General features: G+C 48.9%; 1 protein-coding gene across 3 annotated transcripts in view; it reads left to right on the top strand.

Moving 5' to 3' along the window:
* The first annotated feature begins 4,913 nt into the window (after positions 1-4,913).
* cdk20 (cyclin dependent kinase 20) overlaps positions 4,914-21,920 on the top strand; it is a 57,242-nt gene continuing 40,235 nt past the window's right edge. For 2 of the 3 annotated variants that reach the window (XR_011883521.1, XM_072246386.1), the window contains exons 1-7: positions 4,914-5,080; positions 5,924-6,037; positions 9,924-10,112; positions 11,185-11,306; positions 14,498-14,560; positions 16,876-16,999; positions 19,309-19,464. Coding sequence is in view for 2 of the 3 variants with exons in the window: in XM_072246386.1 (XP_072102487.1) it covers positions 5,006-5,080; positions 5,924-6,037; positions 9,924-10,112; positions 11,185-11,306; positions 14,498-14,560; positions 16,876-16,999; positions 19,309-19,464 (843 nt within the window). In the remaining variant the exon portion in view is untranslated. The remainder of the gene's footprint in view (positions 5,081-5,923; positions 6,038-9,923; positions 10,113-11,184; positions 11,307-14,497; positions 14,561-16,875; positions 17,000-19,308; positions 19,465-21,920) is intronic. The other variant, XM_072246385.1, reaches the window with a different exon arrangement.

The following is a 21,920-nucleotide window of genomic DNA, read 5'->3' as shown; positions in this document are numbered from 1 at the left end:
TCGCTGTCCAAACCTCTCCCGCCTCGCTATGCAATTATCTGCCCGCCCCAACCTCTGTTTCTGACAGCTCATTCCAAATACACACCGCCCTTTGCGTAAAGAAGCTGTCTCCGATGTCCCTTTTAAAATGGGGAGGGGCATGAATTTATAGTTTATATATATATATATATATGAGGAAAATATACTTTTTAACACCGACAAAGTTTGGGGCTGTGTAGAGGCAGATACGGTAAGACATAGGAGCTGAATTAGGCCATTCGGCCCAACGAGTCTGTTCCGCCTTTTGATCATGGCTGATCCATTTTCCTCTCCTGCCTTTTCCCCCGTAACCTTCCACGCTGCGAAGAAGATCATGAGGGGGAATTAAGACACTCTTACACAGGAACGTGGATGAAGGGGAAACGGAGGCTCATGTGAGAGGGAAGGGCTAGAACTGATCCTAAAACCGAGCTGTGGTCGTCAATGCGCCATGTTCCAATGAAGAGTAGTGTGACACATGACATATATTGTTCAGAATAGAAACTGTCCTACATAATTCACAAACTGCATGCTAGAGTTGTTGAGGTCACTTTAAGAGGTAGTGTCTGACGTAATGACGTCAGCGTAAGGACGCTGCTTTGGTTTTGTTACGGAAGTCAAGGGCGGCACATTCAGAATCTGATTTATTACCACCGGCGTGCGTCGTGAGATTTGTTTTAAGTTATCAGCAGCAGTACAATGCAATGCATGATAATATAGAAAGAAAAATAAATAAACAACTACCGTAATTCACGAAATCCTACACCGTCGTACCTTCTCTGGCTCCGCATTATGCATCTGCAGAAGTTTGTTCAGGTTGTGGGTGACTTTCCGAATAGGCGCATTTTCTCAGAGAACAGAGTGGCTGTCGAACATTCTAGGTGATGATACTCTACGTGCGGGTCCTGGGACACGTCCTCCGATAGGCTGACGCCAAGCTACCGACCCTCTCCGCCTCGGATCCCCCGAAGAGGACCGGCTCACAGACCTCCAACTTCCTCCTCCAGAGATCGATAACGAGCTGCTATCGGTTTCGTTCACAATAGGTGCAGGAGTAGGCCATTCGGCCCTTCGAGCCAGCACCACCATTCACTGTGATCATGGCTGATCATCCACAATCAGTACCCTTTTCCTGCCTTCTCCCCATATCCCTTCACTCCGCTATCTTTAAGAGCTCTATCTAACTCTTTTTTGAAAGAATCCAGAGAATTGGCCTCCCCTGCCTTCTGAGGCAGAGCATTCCGCAGAACTACAACCCTCTGTGTGAAAAAGTTTTTCCTCAACTCCGTTCTAAATTGTTTACTCCTTATTCTTAAACGGTGGCCTCCGGTTCTGGACTCCCCCAACATCGGGAACATGTTTCCTGCCCTTAATAATCTTATATGTTTCAAGAGGTTGTTGTCGTTACGGCGCCGCTCAGCCTGGTTTGCCAATCTCCCAGCGACGCTGGAGGAACTCGGCAGGCCAGGCAGCGCCTATCGACAGGAATAAACAGTCGACGTGTAGAGCCGAGACCCTTCCTCGGGACTGGGGAAAAAGATGAGAAGTCAGAGCCATAAGGTGGGGGGAGGGGAGGAGGGTGGTCGGTTTTGCCTCCGACTTCCACCCTGCCCCCAAATTTACCCGGTCCATTTCCGACACCTCCCTCCCCTTTGTCGATCTGTCTTGTCTCTATCTCCGGAGGCAGTTTATCTACTGATATCTTTTATAAACCCATGGATTCTCACAGCTGCCTGGACTACACCTCTTCCCACCATGTCACCTGTAAAAATGCCATCCCCTTCTCTCAGTTCGTCCGTCTCCGCCACATCTGCTCTCAGGATATCAATCAGCTGCCTTTCCCTTTCTTCCACGGTCTTCTGTCCCCTCCTATCAGCCTTCCCCTTCTCCAGCCCTGTATCTCTTCCTCCAATCAACTTCCCGGCTCTTCACCCGCCCCCCGCCCATAGGACCACAGGAGAAAGGGGAGGGGGAGGAGGACCGGAGGGAGGCGATGGGCAGGTAAGGAGATAAGGTGAGAGAGGGGTGGGGAATGGTGAGAGAGGGGCATTAGCGGAAGTTCGAGATATTGATTTTCATGCCATCAGGTTGGAGGCTACCCAGACGGAATACAAGGTGTTGTTCGCGACAGTAGAGGAGGCCGTGGATAGACGTATCGGAAGGAGAATGGGAAGTAGAATTGAAATGGGTGGCCACTGGGAGATCTCACTTTTTCTGGCGGATGAGCGTAGGTGCTCGGTGAAGCGGCCTCCCAATCTTCATCGGGTCATACCGACGTAGAGGAGGCCGCACCGGGAGAACCAGATACAGTAGGTGACCCCGACAGGCTCACGAGTGAAGTGTCACCTCACCTGGAAGGATTGTTTCGGGCCCTGAATGGTAGTGAGGGAGGAGGTGTAGGGCAGGTGTAGCACTTGTTCCGCTTGTAAGGAAATCACTGGGGAGGGACAAACGGACAAGGGAGTCGCGTAGGGAGCGACCCCTGCGCAAAGCAGAAAATAGGGATGGTGGGGGGAGAGGGAAAGATGTGCTTGGTGGTGGGATTCCGTTGGAGATGGCGGAAGTTACGAAGAATCATGTGCTGGATGCGGAGGCTGGTGGGGCGCTAGGTGAGGACAAGGTGAACCCTATCCCTGGTGTGGCGGCAGGAGGACGGGGTGAGGGCAGACATGTGTGAAATGGAAGAGGGCAGCACCGCTGGTGGAGGAAGAAAAGCCCCTTTCTCTGAAAAAGGAGATCCTGCCTCAGGAAGGACCTGGACCCATTGCAATTTGCCTATCGCCACAATCTCAATGGCTCTCCACACGGCTTTCGACCACCTGGACAACACAAACACCTATGTCAGGATGCCGTTCATCGACTAAAGCTCAGCATTTAATACCATCATTCCCACAATCCTGATTGAGAAGTTACAGAACCTGGGCCTCTGTACCTCCCTCTGCAATTGAATCCTTGACTTCCTAACCGGAAGACCACAGTCTGTGCAGATTGGTGATAACATCTCCTCCTCGCTGACAATCAACACTGGCGCACCTCAGGGGTGTGTGCTTAGCCCATTGCTCTACTCTCTGTATACACATGACTGTGTGGCTAGACATAGCTCAAATACCATATATAAATTTACTGACGATACAACCATTGTCGGTAGAATCTCAGGTGGTGACGAGAGGGAGTACAGGAGTAAGATATGTCAACTAGTGCAACAACAACCTGGCACTCAACGTCCGTAAGGCGAAAGAGCTGATAGTGGACTTCAGGAAGGGTGAGACGAAGGGGCACATACCAATCCTCATAGAGGGATCAGAAGTGAAGAAAGTGAGCAGCTTCAAGTTCCTGAATGTCAATATCTCTGAGGATCTAACCTGGTCCCAACATATTGATGTAGTTATAAAGAAGGCAAGACAGCAGCTATACTTTATTAAGAGTTTGAAGCAATTTGGCATGTCAACAAATACATTCAAAAACTTCTATAGTTGTACCGTGCAGAGCATTCTGACAGGCTGCATTACTGTCTGGTATGGAGGGGCTACTGCACAGGACTGAAAGAAGCTGCAGAAGGTTGTAAATTTAGTCAGCTCTATCTTGGGCACTAGTCTACAAAGTACCCAGGACATCTTTAGGGAGCAGTGTCTCAGAAAGACAGCGTCAATTATTAAAGACCTCCAGCACCCAGGACATGCCCTTTACTCACTGTTACCATCAGGTAGGAGGGACAGAAGCCTGAAGGCACACACTCAGCGATTCAGGAATAGCTTCTTCTCTTCTGCCATCTGATTCCTAAATGGACACTGAATCTTTGGACACTACCCCACTTTTTTCAATATACAGTAGTTTTTGTTTTTGCACATTAAAAAATCTATTCAATATACGTAATTAATTTACTTGTTTATTATTATGTTTTATTATTTTATTATTTTTTCTCTCTCTGCTAGATTATGTATTGCATTGAACTGCTGCTGCCGCTAAATTAACAAATTTCACATCACATTCCGGCGATAATAAACCTGATTCTGATTCTGAAATCTCGTTAGTTTTGCGATGAAGAGCCTCACCTTGAGAACAGATGTGGCGGAGACGGAGGAACCAAGAGAAGGGGATAGTATTTTTACAGGTTTAGAAGAGGTATAGTCCAGGTAGCTGTGGGAATTTCCAGCATATGTAGATTTTCTCCTTGTTGTCAGCTGTGGGAATCAGTGGGTTGGTAAAATACATCAGTAGATAAACTGTCTCCAGAGAGAGAGGCGGAGAGATCGGGAAAGGGGAGGGAGGTGCCAGAAACAGACCAGGTCAATTTGAGGGCAGGGTGGAAGTTGGAGGCAAAGTTGAAGTCGACGAGCTCAGCATGGGTGCAGGAAGCAGCACCAATGCAGTCGTTGACGTAGTGCAGGAAAAGTTGGGGAGTGATACCGGTGCAGGCTTGGAACAGAGACTGTTCCACGTAGGCAGCAAAGGGGCAGGCATAGCTGAGACCAATGTGACTGCCAATGCTACACGTTTGGTCTGAAGGAGGTGAGAGTGAGGACCAGGCAGAGGAGAGTGGCGGTGGAGGGGAACTGGCTGGGCCTTCCACATGCCAATCCATCACCACGTTTGATTTGGCCATCAGCAAACGCAGATGCGGCTTTGGAGCTGAACTTCAGCCCACAGACATATAGAATATAGCACCAGTTATATTTTTGAACTTATTTGTGGAAATATTTTGTTTGTAGTCTGGAGGAATGTTATTTTGTTTGGTTGTATATATGTACAGTCAGGTGACAATAAACTTGAATTTGATTTTCAACCATAAATTATAAAAGTTTAAGGAAACTGCGGGCGGCAGGTTCTCCCAAGTAACGATCGGCTCTGCAGGGTGACGTCACGACGTGCAGCGGGCCAACGACGTCGTCGTCAATGCTCGGTGACGTCACGGCGGCCCGACTGCCCGCCCGCCTGCTGCTTCCGTTGCCATGACGCCGCGTGGCCTGTCAGCTCAGGCTTCGGGGCGATGGAGCAGTACAGCATCCTGGGGCGGATCGGGGAGGGAGCGCACGGCATCGTCTTTAAGGCCAAGCACGTCGAGGTGAAGGAAGAGGGAGGAGGGCTCAGGTCACTCTCCTCCAGCCGTCCCCACCCCCTTCGCCTCAGGCAGTCCATCTTCCCACTCTTCGCCTCAGGGCCACTCAACCCTCCTCCCTCACCTCAGGCAGCCCACCATTTACCCTCTTCCCCCCTCCCCACCACCCCCTTTGGCTGCCCACCCTCCCACTATCCACCCCCTCAGCTCACTGAGGCAGCCCACCATTCACCCTCTCCAGCCTTCCTTTGGATGCCCACCCTCCCACCTTTCCACTGTCCCCCTCTCTTACTCCAGGCAGCCCACCATTTACCCTCTTCCCCACTCCTCCTTTGGCTTCCCACCTTCCCACTATCCACCCACTCAGCTTAGTTTGCCCACTCTTTCCTCCCTCCCTTACCCCAGGCAGCCCACCATTCACCCTCTTCTCCACCCCTTCTTTGGATGCCCACTTTCCCACTATCACCCACCCTTACCTTCCACCACCTCACGTTGCCCACTCTCACCCTCCCACCTTTCCACTACCCCACCCCCACCGCCACCTCAGGCTGCCCGTGCTCCATTGCCTCACATCTCAGTCTGCAGCCCACTGCCAGACCCCTCACCCCTGAACCCACCCCCCACTCCCAGGGATTATCCAGGACAGAAGCTCCCTCGACATCCTGAACCCCAGTGGTATGGAGATCCCTCAGTGCCCCCCCTCCACTCCCGGGGGCAGGGTGGCACCCTCCTTGAACAGAGGCAGAGGCATCGGCAGCTTCCAACTCGGAGCGACTTAGAGTATGGCGGTTCCTTGTCTAGACCCTGGCACCGACCCCTGACCCCTATCCTTTCTCCTTGCCGTTCCAGACGGGAGAGACAGTGGCATTGAAGAAAGTGGCCCTGCGTAAGCTGGAGGACGGCATCCCCAACCAGGCCCTGCGGGAGATCAAGGCCGTGCAGGAGATCGAAGACAATCAGTATGTGAGTGGGTTTTCAACTTCAGTTATTGTCAATCAACCATAGACCATCAAAGAGAAACATTCCTCCGGACCAAGGTGCACAACACAGTACATATAACTCACACATAACACATAAATTAATATTCGTTTGTTTGTCACATCGTATGACATGGGTGATCATGGACTTTCCATGACCATGATCGTTCTTGGTAGATTTTTCCACAGAAGTGGTTTGCCATTGCTGCCTTCTGGGCAGTGTCTTCACAAGACGGGTGATACCATCCATTGTCAATACTCTTCAGAGATTGCCTGCCTGGCGTCAGTGGTCGCATAACCAGGACTTGTGATAGGCGCTGGCTGCTCATACGGCCCCCTCCTCCTATGATCGGGGGCTAAACAGGTGCTACACCTTGCCCAAGGGTGACCTGCAGGCTAGCGGAGGGAAGGAGCGCCTTACACCTCCTTTGGTAGGGACGTATCTCCACCCGCCACGCAAAATAACATCACCACAAATAAATTAACAAACTATAAATTATATTCCAGAAGACTGACAGCATAAGGTGCGTTTGTGACCCAAGTTGAAAAGTAAACAGTATAACGTGACTGGCACTGCATACGTAACGAGACCTGGGTGGTGGCAGGGAGTTCAGTAGCCTCACGGTCTGGGGAAAGAAGCCTTTTCCCACCCTAACAGTCCTTGTCCTAATACCACCTGCCCTAATGGTGGGGTTTCAAAGAAATTGTTGGACGGATGGGAGGGATCCTTGACAATTCTGAGGGCCCTGTGTACGCAGTGCTGCTGGTAAGTGTCTCAGACGGGTGGAAGAGAGACCCCGATGATCCTGTCAGCAGTCCTTGCAATCCTTTGTAGGGTTAGATGCCTTGCATAACGGTGATGCAGCTCTGTGACATCCTTCCCCTCTTTGCAATTCCTTCTGTTGCTCTAAATTCCTCCCTGTCTCTGTGAACCTCACTCTCCTGTACACCTTGCCCATCTCTGTAATCCCTCATCCTCCCTACAATCCACCCTGTCTCTGAAGGGAGACCTTTTGAAATTACGTGATGCATCGACTTAGACCAGGGGTCGGCAACCTTTTTGCCTCTGTGGGGCGGATCGCGTATTAATGTGCGGACGGTGGGCCAGATAAATGCCATAAAGAACTTGAAATATGGGAATTATCCATTTAAATAAATTGAGTTATGTTTTGCCTTGAATTAATGAATAATGCATGCTAGAAAATCATTTGTACTTTAGGTTGCCTACCCCTGATTTAGACTGTCAGAATCTTTTCCCCACAGTAGAAGTGCCAAATACCAGAAGATATGATTTTAAGGTTAGAGGCACTGTGAAGGACAAGTTTTTTTTTACGCAGAGGTGCCTGACATGGGCTACCAAGCGAGTGGAAGCAGGCACAAAATAATCTGCAGATGCTGGGGTCAAAGCAACACCCACAACACGCTGGAGGAACTCAGCAGGTGGGGCAGCATCCGTAGGAACGATGATTCGATGTTTCGGGCCGGAACCTTTCGTCAGGACGGTAGAGGGAAGGGACAGAGGCCCTATCAAGAAGGTGGGGGGAGGGTGGGAAGGAGAAGGCTGGTAGGTTCCAGGTGAAAAGCCAGTGACGTGAATATGAAGGGGACTGAGGGAAATGGGTGATACACAGGAGGAGGACCTTTTGCGCAAAGGGTCTGCACAACATTTTAATGAAGGGCTATTACACGGAGCGAGTGGCCGGTCCTGTTCTGTGTAATAACCCTTCTGCCTGTTGCTTCTGAAGTCATTATTTATAGAGAGACAGCTGGATATCAGGGCCTTCCAGGCCAACAGTCCCTCACTGGCCCATCACACCCATGTGACCAATTGGCCTACTGACCTGTAGATCTTTGGAGTGGGGAGGAGACCATGCAGACTCCTCACAGATGTCAGTGGGAATTGAACCCGGGTCGCTGGCGCTGGAATGGCGTTACCCTGCCAACGAGAATCCATCTACGACCAGCTGCGGGGGCAATATCAGACAAAGTGAATCTCCATCGCAGACCCAAGGCTGGGGATACTGTAGGGGTAAGCTGTGGATGAAGTCATTGGGCTAGGAGGTTAACGAGGAGAGTGCGAGGGAGCAGGGGAACAGACACAGGGATTCGAGGCTGGGAGGAGGAAACATCCAGTGCTGTACCCGTCTGTGTTCTATGTTCGAAGTTGTTAATTAAGCTTTTTAGGAAGGCTCTGAGGAATCTCAGAAACAAGAGTAACACATACAAAGTGCTGAACGAACTCAGCAGGTCCGGCAGCATCTGTGGAAAGTACAGTCGATGTTTTGGGCCGAGACTCTCCATTTGAATCAGGTTTACTATCACTGGCGTATGTTGTGGTATTTGTTGATTTGTGGCAGCAGTACAGTGTAATGCATAAAAAGTCACTATAAATCACAATAAGAAATATATAAAAATAAACTAAACATGTAGTGCAAAAAGAGAGCCAAAAATAGTGAGGTAGTGTTCACGAGTTGGTTCTTTGTTCAGAAATTTGATGGAGGAGAGGAAGAAGCTATTCCTAAAACATTGAGTGTCCCTCTCCGAGCTCCTCTGCCTCCTCTCTGATGGTAGTAATGACAACAGGGCATGTCCTGTTCCTTAATGATGGATGCCACCTTTTTGAGGCATCGCCATTGGAGGATGCCCTCGACGCTGGAACCCATGATGCGGCTGGCCGAGATCACAACTCTCTGCAGCTTTTTCCGATCCTGTGCAGGGGCCCCTCCATCCCAGATGGTGATGCAACCAGTCAGATTGCTCTTCATGGTTCATCTGTAGAATTTTGCCGAGTCTTTGCTGATATTCCTCAGACTCCTGATGAAATCTAGCCGCTGGCATGCCCTCTTTGTAATTATAACCATATAACCATATAACAATTACAGCACGGAAACAGGCCATCTCGGCCCTTCTAGTCCGTGCCGAACTCTTACTTTCACCCAGTCCCACCGACCTGCACTCAGCCCATAACCCTCCATTCCTTTCCTGTCCATACAGCTGTCCAATTTAACTTTAAACGACAACATCGAACCTGCTTCAACCACTTCTGCTGGAAGCTCGTTCCACACAGCTACCACTCTCTGAGTAAAGAAGTTCCCCCTCATGTTACCTCTAAACTTTTGCCCTTTAACTCTCAACTCACGTCCTCTTGTTTGAATCTCCCCCACTCTCAATGGAAAAAGCCTATCCACGTCAACTCTATCAATCCCCCTCATAATTTTAAACACCTCTATCAAGTCCCCCCTCAACCTTCTACGCTCCAAAGAATAAAGACCTAACTTGTTCAACCTTACTCTGTAACTTAGGAGATGAAACCCAGGTAACATTCTAGTAAACCTCCGCTGTACTCTCTCAATTTTATTGACATCTTTCCTATAATTCGGTGACCAGAACTGTATACAATACTCCAAATTTGGCCTCACCAATGCCTTATACAATTTCAACATTACATCCCAACTCCTATACTCAATGCTCTGATTTATAAAGGCCAGCAAACCAAAAGCTTTCTTCACCACCCTATCCACATGAGATTCCACCTTCAGGGAACTATGCACCATTATTCCTAGATCCCTCTGTTCTACTGCATTCTTCAATGCCCTACCATTTACCATGTATGTCCTGTTTTGATTAGTCCTCCCAAAATGTAGCACCTCACATTTTTCAGCATTGAACTCCATCTGCCATCTTTCAGCCCACCCTTCTAACTGGCCTAAATTTCTCTGCAAGCGATGATCTGTTGTGCCCAGGATCTTCAGAGATGTTCGCACCCTGGAACTTGAGGCTGCTCACTGCTGACCCCTCGATGAGGTCTGCTGTGTGTTCCCTAGAGTTCTCCTTCTAATCTCTGTCTCTTCTCTCTACCCGGCACCCTACAGGTGGTGAAGCTGAAGGATGTGTTCCCACATGGCACGGGCTTCGTTCTGGTCTTCGAGTACATGCTGTCCGACCTGTCCGAAGTGATCCGAAACTCCGACCGGCCCCTGACTGAGTCCCAGGTCAAAGGTTACATGATGATGCTGCTGAAAGGAGTGGCCTTCTGTCACCAGAACTCCATCATGCACAGGGTGAGAGCCCCCGTGGGTCCCTCCTACCGTTCTGCACCTGGACAGGGTCATCTCTTCAAGAAGGTTGTCCCGAGGGGTGGAGGTGGAGTCAGCAGATTAATGGGTTTGTGGTCCCCCTGACCACAACTGCTCCCCCCCCCCCCAGGTTTAATATCCAAAGAATCAGAGGGAAGTCCTTGCCCGGACTTCATACCCTCTCACAACTCGCATTGAAGCAGTCTGGGGGTGTGAGTCCTGGCTGGGTTGTGGCCTCTCTGTAGAAGAGACTCTGATGCACCCCAGTTCACCCCTCTGTGTTCAAAAGATGTTCTACAATGTAACAGGTGAATCGAAGAGGGAGCGCTGTACCACAGGAGAGGCGGCAAAGGGGGAGCATAAGTCAGCATGGGGGGGGGCGATGGTGATGTGGGAGCACCACACCAAAGGGAGGGAACATCATTCAGTGGGAGTGGCAGTGGGGAGGGCAGCTTATGGGAATTTTACCGTTGACTACGTTAAGACCATAAGACATAGGAGCAGAATTAGGCCATTCGTCTCATGACTGATTTCTTTTTCCCTCTCAACCCTATTTGCCTATCTTCACCTTTGACACCCTGACTAAGCAAGAACCTGTCAACCTTTGCTTTATATATAACCAATGATTTGGCCTCTACAGCCATCTGTGGAATTGAATTCTACAGATTCACTACTCTTTGGTTAAAGAAATTCCTCCTCATCTCTGTTCTAAATGGACATTTCCCTTATTCTGCGGTTGTACTGCCCCGCATCCACTCTGTCTAAGCCTTTCAATGTTCGATAGATTTCAATGAGATGCTCTCCCATTCTTCTAAACTCCATTGAAGAATCAAACGCTCCTCATACAGTACATTAACCCTTCCATTCCCTGAATTGTTCTCTTGCACCTCCTCTGAACCCTTCCCAATGCCTGGGAAGCTTACTGTCAACTACGTTAAGAGCACTGCTCAAAATCTAGATTGTTTATTTCTGTTAGGACAAAATTTGTTAAGATAATTAGCCGGGAACCTGCCTGAGCTTGTCCCACACAAAGTCTGTCCCTCCCATCTCCACACAGGACCTGAAACCGGCTAACCTGCTCATCAGCTCGACGGGACACTTGAAAATTGCCGATTTTGGCCTGGCGCGGGTCTTCTCGAACGAGGGCGGCCGGCTCTACAGTCACCAGGTGGCCACCCGGTGAGTGAGGTTGGGAGCATGTCTACTGCCTGGTCAATCACCTCTACAGACCATCAGCTAGCCTCCTTTTCCAGCAACCCTCTCCTTGCCAGAGATTCAATCTTCACTTCCCACTGCCTCAGTAAAGCAGCCATTAGATCAACACCCCACCTGTCCCAGGCAGTCTGTCTTCTCCTATCTGCCATTAGGCAGAAGGTAAAATGACCTGAAAACACAGACTAACCACTAGGGTCAGGGACAGCTGAGTGCACTGAAGAGTATTGATAATGGCTGGAGTCACCAGTCTTGTAAAGACACTGCCTCAGAAGAAGACAACGGCAAACCACTTCTGTAGGAAAATTAGCCAAGAACAATCATGGTCGTGGAAAGGTCATGATCATCCTCGTCATACGGCACGTAATGAGTAGGATAAGTTGGACTCTTGACCTCATAATGGTTCAATGTAGTATTAGAGAATGTATACAATATGCAACCTGAAATTCTCAGTCTTCACAGACATTCATGGTATGAAAAACCCCTAAAGAATCAATGCCAGAAACGTCAGAACCCCAAAGACCCCCCCATGCATAAGCAGCAGCAAAAGGATGAACCGTCCCCATCCCACTCCCCCAAACTGCTCCAGCAAAAGCACTGACCCCCTCCCCCCACCATGTAAGCAATAGCAAAGCCCTCAACGAGACCTTCCTCTGCAGTCCATCGAAAAAATCTACATTCCACCCCAACTCTTCGGCATCTCAGACAGGTGCTCTCTCACTAGTGAGGGAGAGTGGCAATTCCTGCAACAAATGAGAATGGGAGACCTGCAGCTTGCTGTTATGACGTTACAATCTGCTGTGTCACTTCTCCAAGTCACTTGACTCATGGACTGACAGAGAATCGCTCGAGTTTAGGGGCCTTCTTTCAACAGCAGCACACGTTGTGACAGGTCCACGCCCCGAAGGCGCACGTCTTCCAGGCGGCATCTGGAGATATCGAAACGCTAGGCCGCATGAGAACCCACCACCCGTGGAGAACCATAGTTTGAGCTCCAGCTGTAGATCACAGACTCCAACAGGACCCCAGCTACCTTGAGAAGAAAAGAGAGACATGAGAAAAGAGAATTCAGGAAGAAAACCTCTGGCACCATCCTTTCTAGCACCTCCCAATCTACCTTGTTATGATCTTGCACCATGTTGTTTATCCGTACTACACTTTCCAGACCATAGAACAGTCCGGGAGGCTAAAGAAATTTGGCACATCCCTATTGGCTCTCACTAGTTTTTATTGAAGCACCGCAGAAAGCTTCCTATCCGGATGCGTCATGGCTCAATACATCAATGGCTGTACCCATGACTGCCAGAAACCGCAGAGAGTTGTGGACATGACTCAGCGTATCATAGAAACCAGCTTCCCCACCATCGACTCTGTCTGCACTTCTCTCTGCCTCAGGAAAGTAGATAAGTTAATGAAAGGCACCCCCGCTGCACCCACCCCGAACATCCTGTCCCATCAGGTAGGAAGCTCAGAACTGCGAAGTGTGATGTTACAGTGCAAGGCATATAAATTACTATTATGTAGCAAAAATAGTGTGAAAGATGAATAATGTTCATGACTTCATGGACCGTTCAGAAATCTGATGGGGGAGAAGAAGCTATTTGATTGTTCAGTCTCCTGTACCTCCTCCACAATGGTTCTCACGAGAAGAGGGCATGTCCCGGATGGTGAGGGTCCTTGGAGATGGATGTCACCTTCTTGAGGCACTGCCTTTGGAAGGTGTCCTCGATGGTGGGGTGGTTTGTGACTGTGGTGGAGCTAGCTGAGTTTAGAACATAAGAACATGGGAAATAGGAGCAGGAGTAGGCCATCAGGCCCATCGAGCCTGCCCTGCCATTCAATAAGATCATGGCTGATCTGTCCGTAGACTTATCTCTATTTACCTGCCTTTTCCCCATAACCCTTACTATGTAAAAACCTATCTAACTGTATCTTAAATATATTTAGTGAGGAACCTCAGCTGCTTCCCTGGTCAGAGGATTCCACAGATTCACCACTCTCCGGGAAAAACAGTTTCTCCTCATCTCCGTTCTAAATCTTCACCCCTGAATCTTGAGGCAATGTCCCCAAGTTCTAGTCTCTTGCAATCTTGTGCATTGCACCCTGTGTACCAGGAGGTGGTGGAACTTGTCAGAATGCTCTCCACTGTACATCTGTAGATCGTTGCAAGTCTTTGGCGACATAACAAGCCTCCTCAAACTCTGAGTGAAGTACAGCTGCTGGAAAGTGCCTGAAAACCCATACCACCAGGCTCGAGGACATCTTATAGCTCACGGTTGTAAGACTATTGAACAGTCCCCTAAAAAAAGTTCAAAGTAAAATTTATTATCAGAGTACATACATGTCACCACTCTGAGATTCTTTTCCTGCGGGCATCCTTAGCAAATCTATAGAACAGTAACTATAAACAAGATCCGTAAACTGTAAACAAACTGTGCAAATGCAGATAATAAATAAATAAATAGCAATAAATAACTATCATGAAATACGATAAAAAAGTCCTTAAATGAGTGTTGTTATCCTGTATTTGTTCAAGAGCCTGATGGCTGAGGGGTAGTAACTGTTCTTGAACTTGGTGGTGTGAGTCCTGAGGTAGCTGTACCTTCTACCTGATGGCAGCAGTGAGAAAAGTACGATTAGATGGACTCCTGGCCTCACAGTCTACCCCTTGTCAGCATGCACTGCACTTTCTCTCTGAGTGTAGCACTTTCTTCTGCATTTCATCATTTTCTCTTGAACTACCTCAGTGTACTAATGTGGTGAAGTGATCTGTGTGGATAGCATCGAAGAACAAACTTCTACACTGTACCGAGGTATACGTGACAATAATAAACCAATTTACCCCTCTACCTACTTTCACCTCTCTCCTCACCTCTGATTTAAACTGCAATATGTTACGTCAGCAACACACGCACACAATGCTGGAGGAACTCAGCAGGCCAGGCAGCATCTGTGGAGAAAAGTACAGTCGACGTTTTGGCTCCTGTCCTGCTAAACGGTCTTGGCCCAAAACGTTGACTGTTTACTCTTTTCTCTAGATGCTGCCTGTCCTGCTGAATTCCTCCAGCATTTTGTGCGTGTTGCTTGGATTTCCAGTATCCGCAGATTTTTTTCTTGTTTGTAATTGAATATGTTATGTCGGTTGTTTTGTGTTTCAGGTGGTACAGAGCCCCAGAGCTGTTGTATGGAGCTCGTAAATACGATGAAGGTGTGGATATTTGGTGAGAAACAAATACTGTCTCTCAAAAATAATGTTTATGTTCTTTTATGGTTACGTGCGAGGGGTCAAACACAGAGTGAAGCTCCCTCCACACCATCCCATCACACACTCCTGGGTCAGACACAGAGTGAGGCTCCCTCCACACCGTCCTGTCACACACTCCTGGGTTAGACACAGAGTGAAGCTCCCTCTACACTGACCCATCACACACTCCTGGGATCAGACACAGAATGAAACTCCCTCTACACCATAACACACTCCCAGGGTCAGACACAGAGTGAAGCTCCCTTAATACCATTCCATCACACACTCCCGGGGTCAGACACAGAGTGAAACTCCCTCCACATCATCCCATCACACACTCCCGGGGTCAGACACAGAGTGAAACTCCCTCCACATTGTCCCATCACACACTCCCGGGGTCAGACACAGAATGAAACTCCCTCCACACTGTCCCATCACACACTCCTGGGGTCAGACACAGAGTGAAGCTCCCCTCCACACCATCCCATCACATACTTCCAGGGTCAGACACAGAGTGACACTCCCTCCACACCGTCCATCACACACTCCCGGGGTCAGACACAGAATGAAACTCCCTCCACACTGTCCCATCACACACTCCCGGGGTCAGACACAGAGTGACGCTCCCTCCACACCGTCCCATCACACACTCCCAGGGTCAGACACAGAGTGAAGCTCCCTCCACACCATCCCATCACACACTCCCGGGGTCAGACACAGAGTGACACTCCCTCCACACCATCCCATCACACACTCCCAGTGTCAGACAGAGTGAGGCTCCGTCTTCAACCTTCCATCCTACACTCCCGGGGTCAGACACAGAGTAGCTTCCACTACCTTGTCCCACACTTCCAGGACGGGGAAGCACTCAACACGGGAAAATAGTTGAGGGTGTCCCATGGGTGGTTTACAAGCTGAAAACCCAGGATGTCCATCCATCCAGCAGCTTGTCTGCGAGCCAGTCAGAATGACCGGCGCTTCGCCCCGCCCACCCGTACAACTGATCTGTTCTGGTCTGCTGAGGTCCTACAGCCCTTCCTCCCCAACACTGGTCCTATTCTGGACCAGAAAGAGCCAGCCTGCATAGAAGAAGGCAGTCTCATGACAGGAATGATTTCCCCGGGTTTGGGAAGGCAGGCGGACACAAAAAATAAAATGGGAAGCAGGAGGTGAACACTCAGCCCTTCAAGCCCTGCCCCACCATCCATTACTATTGGTTTCTGGTGTTTTTGATTCAAGGTCCTTTTGGAGGTCAAGAGGTAGGTGTAAAGCTTGCTTCATGGTCATTTTGTTAAGTGCTAATAGAACAAAGAGCTGGAAATGGATAGAAACAGGTTTAGTTGGGGAGGGAAAAGAAAAGGCAAACAGAAGAAAAGAAAAGGGAAACAGGCCAATGTGTTCAGCTCTTCTTATAACCCAGATAAACACATTCCATTCAAATTTATAGATAAGAGTAATCAATCAGATAGCCCTTATGCAAATAATGCTACACAAAATGATGCAAAGAACTGTATCCACCAGGGGCACATTGGCTAATTGTATATACATACTATGAACACTAGGAAACATACTGAACAGTTACATGTATATAGCTAGTTATATAAAATACAAGCAAGCATAAAAGTTAAGTTGCAAAGGACATAACTATTATACAGTCTAATCTGTGGACCAATACCGTAAAGCAAGGGGAATGTGGACCCCAGGTTGGAATCTCTGGACTCTAATCCAACGATATCTTCTGCGCAGGCATCATCTACCACCATCCCCATGCCAGCTCCTCAATTCCCTTATCCTTTACGTTTGAGCATTCCAGCTGGGTTTCTCTTCCCAGTGTGGCAGGATCGAGAGGCACTCTGCAGGGGAAGGATTTAAACAGTGACAGAGAATAGCCTTATTTTTCCACATGTACATCAAAACATATGGTGAAATGCCTGGTTTTGTGTTAACGACCAACACACTGTGGGATACCCGGGCAAGGGGCAGCCACGCTTCTATCGCCAACATAGCATGCCCATAACTCAATAACCCTCACTGGAGCACCCAGAGGAAACCCAGGCGGTCATGGGGAGAACTTACAAACTCCTCACTGACAGCTGAAATTGGGTGGTGAGGTAGCCTGGTGATTAGTGCCAGCTGTAAGCTCAGGATTCAATTCCCTCCAATGCCCATAAGGAGTTTGTACATTTGCCCCATGACACTGTGGGAATGCCGCTCTGAGAGGATGTCGAAAACCTCCTGATAATGGGGAGTGGTCCTAGCTGCTGGTTAACCTGGTGTGGTCTCTCCCTGCAGGGCTGTGGGCTGCATCTTTGGAGAGCTCCTGAACAATTCCCCACTCTTCCCTGGGGAAAATGACATTGAGCAACTGTGCTGTGTCCTGCGGGTCCTGGGGACCCCCAACGAGCAGATCTGGCCGGTAAGTACCTTTTCGGCACTTCTGGCCTGTTCCCCATCATTCAGCCCCTCTCTGGCCTCATAGAAACAGAATTAGGCTGTTTGACCCATCGATTCTACTCCATGGCTGGTTTATTATCCCTTTTAACCCCATTCTCCTGTCTTCTCACAACCACTGATACCCTTATGAACCAAGAACCTATCAACTTTTGCTTTAAATATACGCAATGACTTGGCCTCGACAGCTGTCCGTTGCAATGAATTCCACAGATTCACCACCCTCTGACTAAAGAAATTCCTCCTGATCTCTGTTCTAAAGGGATGTTTTTCTATCCTGAGGCTGTGTTCTCTGGTCCTAGATTTCTCCAGTATAGGAAACATCCTCTTCGAGTCATCTATTCAATATTTGATGGGTTTCTATGAGATCCCCCTCCATTTCTTCTAAACTCCAGTGAGTGCAGCCCTGGAGCCCTCAAATACCCCTCATTCATTAACCCTTTCATTCCCAGGATTGTTCTCATGAACCTCCTCTGGACCCTCTCTAATGCCAGCATAACCTTTCTTAAATAAGCGGCCCCAAATTACTCACAATACTCCCAAGTGCGGTTTGACCAAAGCCACAATATGTGATATACAGTACTGTGCATAAGTCTTAGCTGTATTATGTATAGCTAGGGTGTCTTAAGACTTCTGCACAATACTAGAATAATTTTATGGTTTGCATTGTACTGACACACAAAAATAAACACATATTTCATGACATATGTGAGTGATGATAAACCCAATTCTGATATGGGTCTCTGTTGTCGGCAGAGAGTGGGAAGGGGGCAGGGAGAGGGCATGGTTGGGAAAAGGGGAAAGGAGAAGGTAGAGAAATACCAGCGAGACATTCTGTAATGATCAATAAACCAACTGCTTGGATTTAAATGAGCTTGCCTGGGTCTCGGGGCCGGGTGTGTTTGTACCTCCACCAACCCCCGCCCTGGCACTCCTTCTCTGCCACCTGTCCCACACCCCTGCCATGGTGCTCCAGCCTTGCTAGTCCCAACACCCTTTGTTCCCACCAGATTTACAGACTCACTCTCCACTTCACTTTGACAAATACAGTACTGTGCAAAAGTATTATGCACCCTAGTTATGTATATGTGCCTGAGACTTTTGCACAATACTGTATGTAGTTTGAACTTTCAGCTATCAAATCACCTCTCATCCTCCTTCACTCCAAAGAGAAAAGCCCTAGCTCTCTCAACCTATCTTCATATTCTCACTTCCCGATAAAAGGGTCTCAGCCTGAAACATGCACTGTTTATTGATTTTCATAGAAACTGCCCAACCTGCTGAGTTGCTCCAGCATTTTGCATATATTTTTACCCTGGATTTCCAGCATCTGCAGAATCTCTTGTGTTTACCCTCTCAAAAGATGCTCTGTAATCCAGTTAGCATCCTGGTAAATCTCCTACCAACCCTCTCTAAAGCTCCCACATCATTTCTATAACGAGGAATGTTATAACATACTCAAACACGAGGAAATCTGCAGATGCTGGGAATTCAAGCAACACACACACAAAATGCTGGTGAAAGCAGCAGGCCAGACAGCATCCATAGGAAGAAGCACAGTCGACGTTTCGGGCCGAGACCCTCCGTCAGGACTAACTGAAAGAAGAGGTAGTAAGAGATTTGAAAGGGGGAGAGGGAGATCCATCCTATCATTTTGGATCTCCCCCTCCCCCTCCCACTTTGACAAACCTCTATAACTGTGTGGTGGAGAGCATATTGAGAGGTTGCATCATAGCCTGGTGCGGAAACACTAATGTCCTTGAATGGAAAATCCTATAAAATGTCATGGATATTGCCCAGTCCATCATGAGAAAAGTCCTCCCCACCATTGAGTACATCTCCATTAAACGGTGTTGCAGAAAAGTAGCGTGCATCATGAGGGAACCCCCACCTCCCAGACCTCGCTCTTTTCTCACTGCTGCCATCAGGAAGAAGGCACAGGAGCCTTGGGACCAGCACAACCAGGTTCAGGAACAATTATTGCCCTTGTGAGTTCATTGTGATAGTTTGGGCCCAGGACAGACCCTTTGAGCTGCTCACCATTTCCACTGCTGATCCCTCGATGAGGACTGGTGTGTGTTCTCCCAACTTCCCCTTCCTGAAGTTGCATTGCAGAGCAGGAGAGGCTGCTGCGTAGCTTCTCCCTCCCTTGCCTCGAGCAAGTCCCTGGCCTCATACAGTGACCGTTCCCAGAGGGGTGACCCCCCCACCACCGTTTTCCACCCTTCCCCTCATCCCTGACTTCTTTACTCTATCCCACCCCCACCCTGGCAGGGAATCACGGAGCTCCCGGACTACAACAAGATCACCTTCAAGGAGAACCCGCCCATCCCGCTGGAGCGGATCGTCCCGGACGCCTCGCCGGAGGCTTTGGATCTCCTCAAGCGGTTTCTGGTCTACCCCTCCAAACAGCGCATCAGTGCTGCCGAGGTGAGTGCATGCCGGGATGGTAGGTGAGGGGGTGGTCTCCCATCGCCAGGCCGGCCCCACTGAGCCGCACAGCACAGCTCACACCATCCATCTTTTCATCACTACATCACCTTCTGGTATGAAGCTACCAGTGCAGACAATTGGAATAAAAACTACAGAGGGTTGTAGGTTCAGCCAGTTCCATCATCAGCACGAGACTCCTCACCAAAGGCATCGTTAAATCATGATGCCTCAAGAAAGTGGCATCTGTCATGAAGGGCTCTCACCATCACATTCCCTCTTCTCATTAGTACTGTCAGGGAGTAGGTACAGGAGCCCAAAGACCCACATTCAACGTTTTAGGAACAGCCTCTCCCACTCTGCTATCAGATTTCTGAACAGCACGTCATAGTAAACATGATATCACAAATTTGCTTGCTTTTTGCGCTATTTATTATTAAAATATATTTCTTATTGTAATTTATAGTAAGCATTTATGCCTTGCACTGTACTGCCGTCACAAAACAACAAATTTCACGACTTATGTCAATGATTATTTAAGGCATCCGTTAGTCTTGCGAGACCATGGATCTGCGCCTGGAGAGTTTTCACTCTCCAGGGTGCAGGCCTGGGGACAAGGTTGTATGGAAGACCAGCAGTTGCCCATGCTGCAAGTCTCCCCTCTCCACACCACCGATGTTGTCCAAGGGAAGGGCATTAGGACCCATACAGCTTGGCACCAGTGTCGTCGCAGAGCAATGTGTGGTTAAGTGCCTTGTTCAAGGACGCAACACGTTGCCTCGGCTGGGGCTCGAACTCACGACCCTCAGGTCGCTAGTCCAATGCCTTAACCACTTGGCCACGAGCCCACACATGTCAATGATAATAAACCTGATTCTGACTATGTTCATGCCAGCCGTCCCTCGTCCATTTGCCCACATTGTGACTGTATCTTTCTACGCCTTGCCTATTTAAGAACCAGAATCAGATTTGCCGTCACTAATGTATGATATGGAATTGTCCTGATGAAGGGTCTCAGCCTGGAACGTCGACTGTTTATTCATTCCTGTAGATGTCACCTGACCTGCTGAGCTCCTCCAGCATTGTGTGTGTGTGTGTGTGTTGTGGATTTCCAGCATCTACCATATATCTTCTCTGTTTGTTTCTTTATAAACATCCAGTGCGGAATAGACCCTTCCAGCCCTTCGAGCCGCGCCGCGCAGCAATCCCCCAATTTAGTAATAGGCAGCTGTCGATCCCAGGGGATCGTGGCTTTGTGCCTCTGGTGGACTGTGTCCTCTCCAGGGCGGGAGGATTTGAAGAACCGGCTGTTGCCCATGCAGTGGGTTCCCCCTCTCCACGTCACTGATGTAGTCCAGGGGAAGGGCAAGCGCTGATACAGCTTGGCACCAGTGTCGTCGCAGAGGTCGCCAGGGTGAAGTTGTAAACAACATCAAACCGCCTTAGGGACCCTGGCTCCAGATCTTTTCCTCAGGGTTTACTCCCGAAGCCTTTCCCTTGGGTGGGTATGACTGCAAGGCAGCGGAGGTTTAAAATCAGAGTTTTCCTTCTCCTAGGCGGGCTGCCGTCCAAGGCTGATGAGCACCACCTTCCAGAAGCAACTGCTTTTGAGGTGCCTGTGATCCGCCTTTGCCCCTTCTCTTGTCAATAGAAACAGTTCCGCCGGGCCTAGTAGCTAAGCCACATGTGAAGGTCAAGAGTTGGACTTGGTTGTCAGACGCTGTTAGAGTCGCACGCCATTTTGGGCATTTTATAGGTAGTGGGAGCTTGTCCCCACTACCACCCCAGACTATGGCAACCTGTGGAACCAATCCCCTAATTTAACTCTAGCCTAATCACAGGAGAATTTATAATGACCAATTAACCAACTAACTGGTACATCTTTGGACTGTGGGAGGAAACCGGAGCGCCCGGAGGAAACCCATGCGGTCATGGTGAGAACGTACAAACTCCTTACAGGCAGTGGCGGGAATTGAACCCATTGGTCTACACTGTACAGCATTGTGCTAACCACTGTGCTACCGTGCCGCCCCCCCCCCCTGCATTTATGGTTTACTGCTGCACTGTGAAACCAGTCCTGATGAAGAGTCTCAATCCGAAACTTCAGTTGTTTCTTCCCTAGATACTGCCTGACCTGCTGAGTTCCTCCAACATCTGGTGATTTTCTGTTGATGTAGAACTTGTTGTTTTTGCAGTTGTTCAAAGACATAAAATTATTATAAATAATAAAAACAGTGTGGGGGAAAGAAAGGAATAGTGAGGTAGTGTTCATGGACCATTCAGAAATCTGAGGGCAGATGAGAGGGAGTGGTTAGCATAACACTTTACAGTACAGGTGAGCCAGTTCAATTCCTGCCACTGCCTATAAGGAGTTTGTATGTTCTCCCCGTGACCACATGAGTTGCCTCTAGGTGCTCTGGTTTCCTCCCACAGTCCAAAGACGTACCAGTTGGTAG

The sequence above is a fragment of the Mobula birostris genome, chromosome 29, assembly GCF_030028105.1.
Source record: "Mobula birostris isolate sMobBir1 chromosome 29, sMobBir1.hap1, whole genome shotgun sequence".
Taxonomy (NCBI): Eukaryota; Metazoa; Chordata; class Chondrichthyes; order Myliobatiformes; family Myliobatidae; genus Mobula; species Mobula birostris.
This window is presented reverse-complemented; position numbering and strand designations above follow the sequence as displayed.